At 34.9% G+C, this 17,813-nt stretch overlaps 1 protein-coding gene across 2 annotated transcripts in view; it reads left to right on the top strand.

Moving 5' to 3' along the window:
• Nucleotides 1-17,813, top strand: part of LOC124360433 (coiled-coil and C2 domain-containing protein 2A) — a 45,241-nt gene that overhangs the window by 12,639 nt on the left and 14,789 nt on the right. For both annotated transcript variants that reach the window (XM_046814065.1, XM_046814064.1), the window contains 7 exons: nucleotides 677-874; nucleotides 2,498-2,612; nucleotides 11,603-11,800; nucleotides 15,246-15,439; nucleotides 15,597-15,708; nucleotides 16,118-16,308; nucleotides 16,767-16,947. In XM_046814065.1, the coding sequence (XP_046670021.1) occupies nucleotides 677-874; nucleotides 2,498-2,612; nucleotides 11,603-11,800; nucleotides 15,246-15,439; nucleotides 15,597-15,708; nucleotides 16,118-16,308; nucleotides 16,767-16,947 (1,189 nt within the window). The remainder of the gene's footprint in view (nucleotides 1-676; nucleotides 875-2,497; nucleotides 2,613-11,602; nucleotides 11,801-15,245; nucleotides 15,440-15,596; nucleotides 15,709-16,117; nucleotides 16,309-16,766; nucleotides 16,948-17,813) is intronic.

Here is a 17,813-nt window from a genome sequence, read left to right as displayed (position 1 = left end):
AGCACTTAACAGCCTATAATATAACAGATAATATAATACAAATAAATAAAACAGATAAATTATGGAAGTCTGATAAATTATAGTACAGTACAAAAGTCATCAGTACAGTACTGGAGCTGTTTCTCTCTTGGAGTACTATTTTCACTCATTTTCTGTTGTGTATGTCCCGTAAAGAAAACTCTCCAGACTGTTTATTATTGTGTAGTGGTTTATTCACTGCATTGTGTGGCAGTTCTGTTTAAAGCCAATCAGACCACACCACATCAAGTTATACAGTCAATCAAGAGTTACAATTAGCCTCTTAAATTTGTTCTAGAGTGCTAATGTACATATAACAATAGTACCAGTTAATTTGAATAATCTTAAATATTTATTAGTTGATTTTAAACATTCTCAAAAGGCAAAAGGAGATAGCCTTTGTTGGCCATGACAATAAACTTGCCCATGTTTATTGTTTCAAATAAAAAATCTGTTGTTTATAATAGTTTTGCACTGCAAGATTTTGCAAAGCCATAATTTGTTAGATAGTTTTATTATTCATTAACTGTACATTTCAATAACATGAACTGTTGGGTTATTACGCTGTGTGGGACTTAAAAATATTTTCTCTTTGGTATAAATAAATAATTAATTTTCTGTTCTGCTAATTAAATATGGATTTGTTTGTGTTTTTCAGAAGTACAACTTTGTTAGTTGCTCCTGTAGAACATTTAGAGTTCAGCACACCTGATAAACTTGGACCTTATCCTCACGGAGGAGTGGGCTGTGGCTTGACTGACAGCTCAGGCAATGTATTATACACTGGAGGCACAGTCACTTGTAGAGTGGGCTGGGGAGAGCAAGGAGGACCTCCTCACAGACCACCTAGCAACAGGTACCCTAGCCTTACTTTTTTTTATAAAAAGGAGAGGCCGATTCCCTTTTAAGCCTTATTCTGTCTGTCCTCATGGGCCACTTGCCTGTGCGAGGATCTTATCAAACAGAATAAGGGGGAGAGTCGATACAGTACGAGGTTGATTGTACTGATAAAAAGTGCAACGGTCACAGACAGGATTTGAACCTGCGCTACCTCTAGCTCAGACCCAAAGTCCAATGACTTAGACCGCTCGGCCATCGGCACTCCCTAACACAATTTCCATCGGCACTTTCAATGTTACATTTAACAATTAAACATCATATAAGTTATGTAACGATCATTTACAATTAAACATATAGATTATAACAGGCTCTTTTCTAAATATACCAATTTATTAGAAAGGTTGTGAAAGTGACAAATTTATCGTCCAGTATCACTGTAAAAGTTTTTGAGAAATATGTTTTTAACAGAACAGATTGGGGAAATATCTGAAGAATAAACACTTTTTTATTGACTCTCAACGTGAATTTTGTCTAGGGAAATCAACCATCACTGCAAGAGTGAGCTTTATATAGGCGACTGTAGAAGCTATAGATAAAGTAAAAAGTGTAATTGGCATATTTATGGATCTGATTTTGCCTTTGAATAAGTTTATCCCAAAATATTAATCTGTAAATTTGCTCAATTAGGAGTCACAGGATTTTCAAATAAATGTTTTCATTCCTATTTGGAAGTCAGATTTCAATATGTAGAAATAACAAGCATAAACAGTAATAATTTTGAAGTAAAAACTAAATTTGAGCTAAAGAAATTAAATATGGGAGTCCTGCAGAGTTTAGTATTAGGTCTACTGTTATTTGTATGCTACATTATGGATCTACCTATAAATACTACAACAATACTTTACATATTTAAAGGATGTGTATATGCTGATGACATTAGTTTAGTTATATTTGGAAAAACTTAAATGAAATAGAAATCCTGCCCTTTTTTGTACAAGGAAAACTTATTAATTATTTCAATGAGTATAATCTAACAGTTAACATATTAAAACCTAATATGGTTTCATTTCATACAAAAAATAATATGAATGTAATTAAACCAAATGTATTTATTAATGAGTAGCCTGTTGATCAGACAAAAGTTACTAAATTTGTGTCTCACAATAGATGAGTCCCTCAGCTGGGATACAAAAAAATAACCTCAGGTCTATATGCTCTGAGAACATTGTTACACCTTTGTGACAAAACAATATTGAAAATGATTTATCATGCACACATTGCTTCACATATTAACTCACAAGTGATACAAACTAAAATTAAAATGTCAATTAATGAATTGATAAAATATTAAATATGAAAATCTGAAAGCTGCATTACAGACAGAGCAGTATTAAACAGTGTTTTTTAAATTCATTATTCTAATCAGTAATATTACAATAGGATTAGTTATTTTTAGTAATAGATAGGTGGAAATTATGATCAGTTAGTAGTAGTTTGCACATGTGTAAGTTACTAGTTGCCACTTTTATTTAAACTAATATACTTTAAGCTTAGTAATAAATAAACAATGAATAATAAATTACACAAGTGCATTGAGTTTGCTTGAATTGACATAACAACTTGTTCTCATATCCTACAGTAGCAGGACTTTGTGCAAGACATTGACTAGTGTCAGGAGTTTGAGGGAGTGGAGCTCTAGAGCACAGTTGGACCCCAATGATCCTGCCAATGCTGATCTCTTTGAGTATATCAAGGTAATAATGACTACATATGATACAGTTAATGGTAGCAATAATTAACCTTAAAACTTAAAACCTTGGGAACTTGATTATACCTTAAAATCAAAGAAAATTATACTCATTTCAATTCACTTTGGAACCTGAAGATTTTTGACATAAGAAGAAGCAGCCAAACTTTTAAAAACTGATTTAATTTTACATTGGAACCTGAAGATTTTTGACATAAAGAAACAGCTAAACTTTTAAAAACTGATTCAATTTTACATTGGACCCTGACAAATGCCTTCATTTGAAATAAATGTAACTGTTTAAATTTTGTCATTTTATTTAGTGATAAATAAATAAATGACAAAAGACTCATAAAATTTATGGTGGACTATGAAATTGGAAAGTGAAATTTATCCACTTGACCAGAGAAGTCAGCCAAATCTCCATTCAAACCACTGTACTTTCATTGTATTCATTTGACAGAAAAGTCATCCCAAAATTTAACACTGTGTACTCTTATATACTCATCTTCGACCCTTTTCAATACTGGACCTTCTGTCAAGACTGAAATTGACCCTGAGCTGGATACACTCCTTTCCACTATAAAATGTCTCAAAATAATAACAAAAAAACGTCAAGAGTACCCCTGTGGGAAATGCACTATAGGAGTTTTAAGTACTCTGCCATAAACGCTGTACAGGACCCTGCGCAGATGTGGTTCCATACCAAGTGTTGTAAATATGGACAGCAAAATACTCAAAACAATTACAAAAGCTGAAGCTGAAAACTTGGCACTGCAACAAATGTGCTGCTACATTTTCACAACCATCCCATACTGATACCAATGATACTCCAATTCTGTTCAACCAGACACCAGCCTAAATGATTTCACACCATCTTTACAGGAGATGCATTCTCACAGGTCACCGCCACACTGTATCACTCATCAACCCCAAATCATAGCGCTCCACCATAATACTTCAATTTCAGGAAACTGGAGAGAAGCCTTGAAGAGAATGGCGTACACAACAATGAGGAAAAAACTAGAAATGGCAGCCTAAAATCGGGTGCAGCACTATTAAAAGAAAAAAGAATTCTTGAAAAAGGAAAAGACCAATCTCATGGCCAATTTTAACAATTCTCTAGAAGCAAATTGGAGGAGACTAAAGAACTGAAGAAAAATACCTTAAAAAAATAGAAATTCTTCTAGAAAAACGTTTATGAAACAGAAAAACAACTTGAAAAGGTGAGAAACAACACCGACTTCTTCTGCAAGCTGCTTTTGAAGACAAGACTCGTAAACAAAACTCAAACCCTCAATGAATACCTAACAAAGATTACAGAATTAGAAAAAACAATAAACACAAACTAACCGCATATAACCGCCACAACAGTCTTTCATCACGGCAGAATACAGTAGTATTTCATCAAAATGTTTGACAGACTTGGTATAATAAAATTGACAGATTGACCCATCTCTTAGACTTGGATAAACCTGACTTTGTTGTACTCACAGAAACATGGACTGAATCTGACTACTCTGGAAAACGTGTGCCTGCTAAATTACATTTTTGGTTGCTGCATTACATGCAGAGAAAATCACCTGAAAGGGGGTGTGGCCATATACAAAAGCAAAAATATGGCTAATGAGGCAGAATGTTTCGACTTAAGCAGCCATTGTGAAGAGCTCTGTTGCGAAATGTGTGCAGTAAAGGTAACTTTGGATAGGAGAAGACATTCTTTACATACTTGAAATTTTACCGTCCCCCGAATGCTTCTCTTGACATCTCATTGTTGCACTTAGGTGATGCACTAGAGAAAATACCCACAAACAACAGTAGGATCTGCATTTTTCGGAGACTTCAACATCAACAACTTAACAACTTCAGAGAGAATACGGCTCTATGTGAAATGCTTGCTTTCTCTGAATATCTCAAGATTACCTCTACCCCCTTACCAGAATAACTAGTACCTCTGCCACCTCCATCGATCTTGTATGCACCAACCTAAAGCCTCATGAAGTAAATATAATGAGTTCAAGTAACAAATACAGGCAATTTCTGATCATACTGGACAGCTGTGTTTCTTGAAGTTCCAATCTCGCCTTAAAAAGTCTTCAACCTCAATTAGAAGGCACTTAAATGAAGACAATCTTTCACATCTGAAAAAGCCTGCTTGCACTGCAATCATGGGAAAGAGTCTACCAAGAAAACAGTGCAGAACATGCCTACTCTAACTTTATAGCCACATTTTCAGCTGCTCGGACATTGCCCTGTCCTCTTAGGACGTCTCGAAGAAAACCAACCGGAACCAAGCCTCAAGTAACCTACCATTCCAGATGCTATAGAGCTCAGGAAAAGCTTCATTGATGCTCAAGAAAGCTTATGTCAACGCGGAAGAGAAGAGGATAAAGTAATTGCCTTTCAAAGGAAGAAGGATTACGACCTGAAATTGAGGACTTTAAGGACAAGAGGCAAATGAGACCTTCATCACTAGATCCGACAACAAATCAAAAGCCATCTGGAGCATTATCAACCATGAGAGATCATCCTCTACGGAAACCCCCAGTGACCACTTGGCGGCTGGAAATTTCAGGAGAGGTGGACAGTGATCTTGACAAAGTAACTGAACACTTCAATACATTTTTTACCACAGCAGCTGAGAATTTGTTACACAATACTAACACTCGAAGATCACACGTTGCTCAGTTGAATAACTCTTTTCAAGGAGAAACACTTGCCAACTGGCCGCTTGCGTCACATGAGGAGGTCTTAAATTCTTGTTTCTTCGCTGAAATCAACATCGTCTGCGGGGGTTGATGGTATTAACTCTAAGAATTGATAAAGTTTTGTATTAATGAGATTAGCAAGCCTCTTACCAAACATCATTAATAAGTCTCTGTTCTCAGGAGTGAATTTCCTACAAAATTAAAAACATCTAAAGTGTATCCTCTCCACAAAAATGGAAGTAAACAGGAGGTTCAAAATTACAGGACCCATATCTCTTGTTCCAACTATTTCTAAAATTATTGAAAAAATAGTATTGGTAAGGCTCTTGGATCACTTAAAATATCAACAACCTTCTAAACCTGAAAGACAACAGGGTTTCATATCCGGAAAATCAACCACCCAAGTGCACTAATTGACCTAGTAGAAACAAATTATAGACAACTTGAGAAAGGAATCACTGTTACAAGTGTTTTTCTTGACCTCAGCAAAGCGTTTGACTCCCTAGACCACAGATTAATAATTCAAAAGATCGAATCTCTGGGCTTTGAGGGAAGCACACTGAGGTGGTTTCAAAGTTATCTCAGCGAGAGATGCCAGATACTAGTCGAGATAAAACAAGTGCAGTGTGGATTTGAGAGAACTGTAAGGTCCAAAAACCACAAATGGTCAAACGACGGTGTCCCTCAAGGTTCGGTTTTGGGCCCGGTCTTGTTTGTACTTTTCACTTCAGATTTGCCCAAATACCTCGAAAATCAGTGTTATCCAATCATGTTTTGCTGACGACACTGTCCTGTTGACTGGCAGTAACTCTTCTGAGCTTCTTAGATATTAACACCTATATTTCAGTGAGCATGGCATCAACAGTATTGTGATAGCAATGATCTTGTTTTTAAACTCCTCTAAGACAAAACTCCTGGCACTGGGGAAGGCTGTGAAAGATGGACTTGACTGAGCCTCCAGACTTACAAAGGGTTGGGGACGACCAACATTTGGGTGTTATAGCTGGACGAATGTCCTTCCTGGAAAGATCATGTAGATCAGTTATGCTCTAGACTCAATTCTGCAGTTTTTGCATTGAAGAGAATCAAGGCAGTAGCCACACATCAACTGCAACAAAAACTGCATATCATGCCATCTTTGAATCCCACCTTCGTTATGGGATAATCCTCTGGGGAGGCTCTACAATGGACAACCTTGAACGAGTCCTTATTGCGCGAGAAGCGTGCTGTTCGGGTCATGGCTGGTCTTCAACCTCGGGATAGCTGTAGAGAAGCCTTCAAGTCTCTTGGAATTCTCACAGTGGTTGTCCATCTACATCATCGAGGTCAAACAATCACGCAACCTCACGTGGGAACTTTGCCAGAATGAGTGCTGTCCATGATCATCACACGCGGACATGGTAATGACTTCTCCCTACCGATACACAGGACAGCACTTTTCTCCAAGAAAACCTTGCTACGCTGGGGCAAAGCTGTTCAACTTACTTCCTCAATGACTTCAAAAATTGTGACTCCAAAACCTTAAAAAGAAGTGACTGCTAAATTGGCTCAAAGACAGATCCATCTACACACCCTTGACGAGTTCAAGACTTCAATAAACAATTTTCATTAAAACATGACATGTAATGTAAATTATTTCATATTGTAATACTTTGACACCTATTTCTTTTCTTGATGAAATTGAATAAAGTTTTCTGATTCTGATTTCTAAGAAGAGAAATTAAGCAAAATGAAGTAATTGCAGACTGTACAAACTGAAGAACACAGACCTTACAAGGAGTCAGTACACTAATAGACACTTTTCAAAAAATCAACCAGAATCTTCTCTTGAAATATTACATTACTGCTTCTAGAGATGGCCTCAACTGAAATCCAAACAAGACATTTTAGAGCAAGAAGTAAAAGATTGTGGGACGACAGAGATGACTCAAAGTAAACAAGAAGTAAAACTTTGGAAGCAAACAAGCAAACTGATCTCACCATACCCCATTCTCTAAAAATCCATAGCCTGTCTACACTTAAGAGAACCAACACTCCCAATAAAAATAAAACTCTTAACATCAAGAAAAACCACTTCAGCATATCCCACTTACAGATGGCTAAGAGCAAATCAAAACAGCCCATACTCCACCCTGCCAAAAAGGCAGAAGAAACAAGTAATGGAGTAAAATCCCAGGGTTTTTAGTCAACAAAAAGGACAAATGCTCCCTACCCATGCAACATCTGGAGAAAGATCCAAAATATACTCCAAGGAAACCTTAAAAAAAACCCCAAAGTGTTTGGAACTTTTAGAGTACACAAAGGACCTCCAATGACAGCAAAAAAAATTCGCGAAAGCAATGACACTTTTTTAGACTTCTTCAACAAAATACATAGGTGAATCTTCAACAACCGAAATCAAGAGAACAGCAGGACACCTACATGAGAACAAATGACAGTACTAATACAATGTCTCAGAAGTCATCTAGTAATTTTTTAGAAACAATGCCATCTAGCAAAAACCAAGGACTAGAAATAGCAAAAAAACTGGCAATGGAAGAACAAACACACGACATCCTTAAAATTCATCCACCAAAAACACTGACAGAGTAGCCAACAAAAATTGATCATGTAAATGAACTTCTAATCAGTACTAAACCAGACATACTTACAACCGCTTCCTGCTTAACACAAACGACTTACTGGATATACACTAATCACATACTTCAGCAGGAAACATCACCAGAAGGGAGGGGTTGCAATATATGCCAGTGAAAACATCTCACTACACTCTGAGGCCATTGACATATCTGATCTTTGTAGAGAATTGACATTAGAAGGTGCTTCTAGTAAAAATTAAGACAGAGCATACATGTGTTTATGTTCTGGGGTATCTACAGAAACCAGGGAAAATCTGGAAGAAGACCTTGAGATGATGTCAGAGATATTAAACAAAATACCGACATCAAAAATACCCGGTGCTAATAATGGGAGATATTAATATTGACATTTATAAAAAGTGGACCTGACCAAAAACACCTGTCGGAAATTCTCTTAAGTCCATAACATGACACGACTGTCTCTTCCTCCTACTAGAATCACGCCTACATCAAAGACCTCCATAGATTGTGTCTGTACAAACCTGGACCATGAATACTTAAATGTGACGATCATTAATACAGCAATATCAGACCACACTGCGCCAACTATGTACAATTAGAAACATAATGAAACACAAAGATCAGTCCTTGACTTCAGAAAATAGAATACTCAGTTCGAGAAACATCAATGAACATGGGGAAGTCTGCTAGACCTACAAGACTGGAAAATAGTTCTCGAGTCAGTCTCTGTAGATGAATCATATTCATATGAAAAACTTTTGCAAGATTCTGACAAATGCTTTGGACATAACCTGCCCTGTCACCAAGTCAAAAAGGGAAAAAGAACAAAGCAAAAAGTTTCTGCAGACAGAGAGACAGTTCAACAGAAGAACATTTTCCTTGAGGCATTTGACAAATACAACCTGACAGGACGAGAAGGAGGACAAGAACGATGCAATGGCAAAAAAGAAAGCATATGATCTGAAACTAAGAACTGTTAAACGACTAGAAGTAGCAAAGAGTATTGCCCTATCAAATGACAAAACCAAAAACACTTTGGGGGAAAAACCATTAATAATGAAAGGAAGATGGGAGAAAGAAAAATGCTACCAACAACTTTGCATATAGAAGGACGGGAAGTAAATGAACCAGCTGCCGTTGCGAACCCATCTAAACGATCACTTTGTCATGATTGCAGATAACACTCTAAAACAAAATGGTCAGATCAACACTACTTTTCCCAGTTCCCCAAAACCAACATCACAACATTACCAAGCCTTTTCTTGCACCCTAAACTAACAGAACAGGAAGTAATCAGTTGTAATTAACACATTCAAAGCAAAAACCGTCTGCAGGGGTAGATGGAATATCAGCAAAATCGTAAAAAGCTTGCAAAGAACAAATCCAGCTACCACTAACTGACATTGATAATAAGTCTTTTGCCCCAAGGAAAATTTCCAGAACTACTAAAAAGTAGCAAAAGTCTACCCAAAATTTAAGAAAGGTGATGTAACTGATGCAAACAACTACAGGCCCATCTCCCTTATCAAGCACATTTTCTAAGGTGATAGAGAAACTTGTCCTAGCCAGATTATTACAACATTTGTATCAACATAACCTGTTAAACAACAAACAGCATGGTTTTATGGCAGGAAAAGTCAACATCTACAGCTATAGTTTTTCTTGACTTAGTCGAAACTATTATTGGACACACTTAGAATCTGACAACATTCCTATGGCAATATACTCCTTGGACTACTCTAAAGCCTTCGACTGTCTGGACCATAAATCAACTTCTGGGAAAGCTTAAGGAACCTGGGTATTTGAGGGGAAAGCAGCTGACTGGTTTGAGAGCTACCTTCTCAACAGAAAAACAAATAGTAGAGATTAAACACATGGATAAAGGAACAGTTTCAAGTCTGTGAAAATCCAAAAACCCAGACTACAACAAGAGGTGTGCCACAAGGTTCTGTACTGGGACCAGTCTTGTTCATTTTATTCACGAATGACTTTCTCTTCATGTGTACAAAGCCATTGTACACCACTTATGTATGCTGATGACACGGTGTTACTGCTAGGTAATAAAAATCGTCAAATATTATAGCAACCACTGCCACCCACAGCTTTAAACACAGCAATTAACTATTGTAAACAGAACAGCTTAGTTGTAACCCCAATCAAGACAAAACAATTAATTTTTGGAAACAAAAAAAACAATAACAGTGACAAGACTGCCAGACTGGAAACTTACTGACAGCACCACCTACCTTGGCATCACACTCGATGAACATTAAAATTGGGACACCTCATGTGTGGATAACCTCTGTAGGAAATTAAGCGCACAGGAATCTACGTCATAAGAAGAATTAAGACCATTAGTTGATCTCAACACTGCCAAAATTAGCCTACTACTCTCTTTTTGAGGACGCATCTTCGATATGGGGCTATTGGTCTGGGGAAACTCATCCAAGACAAATGTGCAACGTGTACTTATTCAACAAAAGAGAGCTATAAGGGCACTTTGTGATCTATCACCCAGAGAATCATGTAGGGAAAAAGTTCAAGGAGCTCAAAATCCTAACTATAGTGAATGTGTACATACTTGAGACCATAACATATGCTAGAACAAAGACTCTGAATCCACTCAAGGACTGGATCACAACTGCACACATACATACACACCCGTCGGGTCCGACATGTGCAACAACAATACTACTGCCTCCCTGTACACCGCCATGACATGACCAAATATGAAGAGAAGCCAAGCTACCATGGGATCCAAGCTTTGGAACCATCTTCCAGCAGCAGTGAAGGGGACAGATGACCAGCACCTGAGACAAACGGCTTTGGCAACTGGCTAAAAAAAACATCCATTTTATTCTCTTGATGAGTTTTTTGTTCTTGATTCAAATCATGTTTAATCACTTGACAATGTACATTTTTATGAATTTATTCCACATGTTATATTTGACGCAAAATCTGTTCTTGAAGAATATGTTAATAAAGAATATTGTCTATTGTCTATTGTCTATTATATAAAATCCATACAACTTACTTGTAAATGCTTGTTTTAGGTGAAAAGGAAATTCAATACTTGATTTTTGTAATCACTGCTACTTAAAACCTATCTAATTCTATGTATGATATTATTATTATTTATTCCATCTCAATTAAATAAATGTCTTATATTGACTCGTTCCATATGTGTATGTATGAAATAGACGATGCTTTTCTGCGGATTTTGTTTTAGTATATTTTGAAATGAACAATTCCTTGCGAAAATCAATAGCAATTGACTGAGCATACAATTTAAAGCATACCATTAGAAGCATTTCCTAATAGTAAAGTTCAAAAAATTGTGGAACAGAACCTATGTTCAGATTGATAAATGTACAAAATTCTAAATTTTATACTTTGGGACTTTTAGTGTAAATACTTTAGCTAGCACTTGTAATAGTATGTTATGCAACATTTCTAACAGGTATGTAAATCTCTGTTTTATCATTGACTACACTAAAATCTTGGGGGAAATACTAGCTCTCCAAGATTAGTAGGATTGTTGAGAAAAGGATTATCTTTAGTATCAAATTTTATTTTATTTTAATCATTGCTTTATCTCCTGCTTCCTATTTCTTTATACTTATTATAATGAATAGTAAATAAAGATTTTATGTTGAATTATAAATAAATATTTTAACATTGATTTTAAGGGCGAGAAGGATACAAGTCCTCTACATAATGAAGACCAGAATAAAGGTTTACCAGATGGTGACTTCTGCACTATGGATGATATAGAGAACAATCCTCGCCTTAAGTTATTGAGTCTTCGCAACCAAATGGTTCCTGAATTTAGAGATATTAGAAATATCCCCATAAGAGATCGAGAGATTCCAGAAGATATATTCAAAGTAAGTTTTCATTAGATTTGGTTAGTTAGCTTTTTGGTAGTTTTGAATTATTGTTAACTAAACTTCATTCCCACTGCAGGAACATCCATAATATTAATGAATTATAAATTTACCTTCTGACTTTCCTTACTATTGCAATGATACAATGCGTTTCAGGCATCTACATTTTCAGGTATCTACACATTAGTGTTTTGTTGTAGATACATACAACGCAACACAATCACACGTAAATAAATAATACAAATATTTGCATAACACATGTTCCACACATGAAGATGTGGCTAATCTGTTGTAGTGATTTCAATTCTTTAAATATTTGTATTATTCATTTACATGTGATTTTTTCATGTACTTTTTTTATTATAACCTATAATGAAACACCATTGTGTGGATACCTAAAAATGTCATAGTGTTGATGAAATGTATCGTGAAGTCGCAATAGTAAGGAAGATTAGATAGGTAAATTTATAATTCATTTAATTATTGCTTACTTCGTTTTAAAATTATCACACTTAATCAAAAATACAGTCTGACCATGATTTTTATTTACACTGTATATATAATCATTGATATTATATCATTGTGTTATACTAATTCTGTGGACCACTCAAATATAAGCAATATGAGATTCTTCTCAATTCTGTGCATTATACAATTTTGTCTTTGTTTTTTTTTTGTATATATAATGTATATTTGTATTCCCCAAATATGCAATTCATACATTAGATGTACACAATACTTTAAATATATAATTTCAAAAACCAAAAAATTCAATTATAGTGTTTTATTATGTTACAGACATTTTAATTTTGAACTCTAAATAATAAAATACAAATAAATATAATTAGAATACTAAATGAATATTCTGTTATATTGTATGTATTCAGTATATGTAGTTGTGTAAAATTAATTAAAATGTAAAATCCAATTAACTTTTCATTTTCATTTATTTGCAACAGATCAAAACCATTACAGCACATTAGTAAATAAGTTATTATTAGTAAATAAATAAGTGACAATTAACAGTAAATGTAGTGGCATATCCAGATATCTAAATCCAAAGCGCACCCTGAGTCTTAGAAACCTTCTCTGGACTCCCTTGATAGCATCCCTCAGGTACTGGGGATAAGGGGACCACAATACACCAAGTGAGGCCTGACTGGCAAACATAAAGTGTCCTCAAGGCACAATAGTCTGAAAAATCCTTAGGAACTCTAAAAAGAAGGCCAAGAGTTTTAAGTGCTTTATTATACATGCTTATGACATATTTCTTAGCCTGGTGGGAAATGTCACCCCGAGATCCTTGGTTTCCTTTACTCTCATCATCAGGGAGTCCATGATACAATAATTGAATAAAATTGGGTCCATGATGAGGTAGAAGGTGATGGAATTACATTTATTAAGAGACGTGTTGTTTTCATCACACCAATTGATGACCAAGTAGATATCTTCCTGAAGAAGAGCAGCATTATAAACAGTAGAAATTTAATGAAAAACTTCATATCATTGGCAAAGAGTAAATGATTGCATTTGAGAGCAGTAACTACATCATTGATATATATGTTGAACAAGATGGGCCCGAAGTGTGTGCCTTGTGGGACACTAGATGAAGCATGAAAACTGCGGGATTATTTGTTCTATGCCCGCCAATATAACTCTCTGCATCCAGTTGGGGAATGATCCCCTGAAGCCGTAAGAGTTGACTATCTCCTCAAGCTTATTGGTAAACTTGTTGTAAAGAGCAGCAGGTTTGTTGGTAGGTATATGTACACCGCCAAGAAGAAGTTTCATGCCAGAGCAAAGAATTTTAGGGGCAAAAACAGTTTCCAGGGTTGTAATAGTAAGAACCTCAAAGCACTTAATGTGTTGTGAAATAGCAATCACAAGCCCATCACCAATTATCTTATCACTGTTGTTCATTTCTTCCTGAAAAATTTGACAATTAAGTAAGCTCAGTTCACTCATGTATATATTTGGCGTGAGGTTGGTTTCAGTTAGAATTACAATGTTGTGCATGCAAGAAGCCATTAAATGGTGAAGCTCTGTAAGTTTGGCCCTAAGTCCATAAACATTTTTGTAATATATGCCTAGGTTGGAAGATATTAGGTTTTAAACTTTTTAATAATGAGCAGAGTATCATCGATATACATGATGGTGAGGTGATTTTTGCTGTTTTCAGGATTTTACGGAGACCTTCGAGATGCTTCCGTTCTTTAGTTGTCCTATCATGGGAGACAGACTTTTTTTTCTAGATGAGTATCTAAGGCTTGAATTCCGTTGGTTGAGAACTTTTTGATGAATTCTCCTGCTTAGGCTGGACAACAAGATAAGTTTTATGTAGCAAGGATGTTTGGGTGATTATTTCCTAATATCATAGAAGGTAAATTTATCAACAGAAATATTAGCGGCCATCAGAATTTTATTAAGTAGATCCAAGTCATGAGCCTTTTTTCAGACACATGGAAGCTTGAACACTCTGGAACGTCAAAAATGATAATGTTACATTGTCTTGCTGTATGGCCGACTATCTCAGAGCAAATATCCTCAACAAATAGAAAGGAGACATCTTTCATTAACTGTGCATCTTTAGTTCTAAAAAAGAAATATAAAAATAATTTAAATTGAAAAATTTGACACGAGTAGCACTAACTTTAGTTGAGACTGTAAGTGGCGGAAGGGTGCACCCTTTCTCTGTAGCAGGTTGATATATATATATATATATATATATATATATATATATATATATATATATATATATATATATATATATATATATATTTGATACATGCTTATTTCCATTTTTAAATCATTACTGGATATCATCATGTAATTACTTTCGCTAGAAAGATTATGGGCATTGACTTAATTATTCCTCCACACTGGCCTAAATTATTTTTTGTGTTATTGAAATCCCTATTTTATCAAATAATATGGAATGTTGCAGATACATTCAAATTATTTCAATGTTAATGTTTCATTCTCCGATTTCAGTGCCTTATAATACGGTTCTTTAAACTTCGTCCAATTGTTAAAAAATTGATCAGGAGGTTGGAGTATGTTTCAGTGACCATAGTTTACTACAGGAATGTTTGGTATGACATTTAAAAAGGATATGCCTATGTCTCAGTAGTTCAGCAGGAAATCGTGTGCGAAGCTGTAGATAACTGCTAGTATGGTGATCTTTAGTAATTATTATACTTACCTGTATGAGGCAGGATATATGTCCTGAAGTTCTGTTTCTACCTAATGTAAATCAGCTAACTCACATCATCTAATTGATCATCTACTGTGTTTGTGTGTGTTTTCAAAACATAAAACATGTGGTAAGATACGTTGATTGTCTCTTGACTGTTCATCATGTTTGAAATTCTTTTCACAAGTATTTTAATAATTCTATTTGGAATAATTATTGTTAGTTTTGGTTGTATTTTCATAACATTTTCAGATCTATGAGAAGAGGGTCCAGTGTCCCGTGCGCAGTGGGCCGGGGGTGGGTGAGACGGGAGTGGAGTGGCAGCTGGAATGGAGTCGGCAGCAATTGGACCTAATCCGTGATGACATTGTGCAGCACTGCCGCCAGTCCCAGCAACAGCACAGTCTGCGCGAGGTAGTACTGGAGGACCAGGTTCCTGATATAGGGCAAGTAATATGTCGTCAATCAGAAAGCTGCGTATTAAATTTATTTTTTTGAATTTGTCATTAGTGAAATTTTACCAAAATTTTATTAAGCAACAATAAAATAAGTTATTGTTAGCAAAATTTCTCATTATTGTAAATATTTAATTTTGTTTTTCAGAACCTTGGGACTAACATTTATGAAATGGCTTCAACCAAAGCGACCCCTACGTCCCACACGAAAGGAAAGAAAAAAGTTGCCAGTTATGGGTCTTGTTGGCCAAGAAGTAGAAGTAGGTTGAGGAATTTGTTTTGTTACTTGTAATACTACGTATTAAGATCATTAGTTTCTTAAATTCTTAAAAGTATGCAAGTATACACGGCAACATCGTTACATTATCAGATATAAAATGATTTATTATATGTTGTCAATATATAAATCAAGTGATACTAATGATAACTTAAAATTTTGTGTCTAAAATGTTCAATTTCTTTTTGGTCACAACCCTGTTTGTGAAAAATGAGAAAATAAAAAAAAGGTATAATATATTCAAATTAATTTAAGAACTTTTTACTACAAGGAAAATGCAATTTTGACTCTAAAATAAGTGATTGATTTACAGAAAAACGTTGAACATAACATAATATGTAAAATTAATATAAAATATAAACTTAAAATTGTTTTATTGATTTCATTTACAGGTGATAGTAAACGTAGTAAGAGCATTTGAAGTACCTGTCAGAATTGATGTAGACCCCCTGCTCGAGAGTGATTTACCTTTGGTTCCAGTGCGACCATTTGTTGAAGTCAGTTTTCAGAACCGCAAATGCCGCACTACAACAGCAGAAGGAGCTAACCCTACATGGAACCAAGATCTTCGTATACCAGTCAAGTAAGCTGTACAGTTATCTATCTGAAAACATCTTTATAATTTTTTAGAGGTTTAACTTATTGAAATTTTTTGCAAGAATAAACGGTCTAATAACCTACTTTTATGGCAAAATTGTAGTTGTATCGAGTCCTTATAAGCATTGAGATAATAACTATTCATGCACAATGCAAAATTATTTATTAATCTGAAATGGTATTTTTTTTCTTTTATAAACTATTTTCAGTATGTTAAAGTTTTAATTCAAGTTATTAAATAGTGTGCAAAGACATCTTAATTATATAAAAGTCAACAACTTTTCAAGAGTTTAACTTTAAAGTCTTCCAAATATATTAATGTACTATATTAATCCAAAAGATGAAGATGATATGGGTTAATAAGATCTAGTTTCTTTTATAAGGGGTATCTGCAATTAGTTAACACATATTTGACATTAATGCTACATTCTATATCAATAATAGGCTGGCTAGCAGTGGGCTCTACAATGTCCCTGACAAGTTGTACTGCCAACTTTATGATGAAACTGTAGTAGATCTTCTAGAGGATGATCGTCAACGAGAAACCAACATTCACCAGCGGCTGCAGCGTCAGTGGCTCGGTTCCTTACAGATACCCTTCTCTTCTCTCTGTTCAAATTCTAGAGTAAGTGTTAAACCCGTTACAAGTCGCTTTATATTTTCATTTTGTATATTAATAAAAATGTTGAGCTTTTAGTTCAGTTAAGTTTTAAAAAAATAGTAAAGTACCTAAGGGAGCTTTTTTGCTAATCTTCTTTTGGTCATGACTTAAATTGAATTTTGTGGCTCAATGTTACTTTAGGTCAATCACAGATTAACATTTGCATCTGCATTAGACTTATACAATTGCCCTCTATGATCACTGAGCCACCAAGGGTGGTTATAAAATTCAATCCTTTTTGGTGATTGGAAAGTGCTGCAATCTTTTGGCCACATAAGTAACTAAATTAATGTTTCTGTATTTGCAGCACATAAATATAGTTCAGAATTGTTTTTATCCAAGTGCCAATGTCACTTTAGTTGCAATAGTGATAGCAACTAAACAATTTATTAAAATACTAGTGCATTTGGTGAAGGCAAAGATCAAACTATATAAACGAATTTATATTATGTTGATACTATTGAGACCTACTTAAGACTGATTGTATCTTTGTTCTGCAAATAAAGATACTTTTAAAGCAGATCAAGCTACTGATTCCTAAAGGGTTATCCTACTAGAAATATTAAACTATCAGGAGACTACTATTATACTTCTTATGCCATTAAATACAAAAATTATTTTAATTATTTAAGTTGTTGTTGGAGTTGCGACTAAATACTGTTGTTTTAGTTGTGCGCTTCTTGACTTTGAGACTGACTGAAATTAGTGGTGGTGGTGACAGTTCTAGTAATGTAAAACATAAACCTACTCTTAACTTGTGTATCTGAGCGCTTATTGATGTAACTCAATATGTTAACTCATGATTTTGACAAATTAGCTCTGAGTTAACA

This window comes from Homalodisca vitripennis, chromosome 4 (assembly GCF_021130785.1).
Source record: "Homalodisca vitripennis isolate AUS2020 chromosome 4, UT_GWSS_2.1, whole genome shotgun sequence".
NCBI classification, from domain to species: Eukaryota; Metazoa; Arthropoda; class Insecta; order Hemiptera; family Cicadellidae; genus Homalodisca; species Homalodisca vitripennis.
This window is presented reverse-complemented; position numbering and strand designations above follow the sequence as displayed.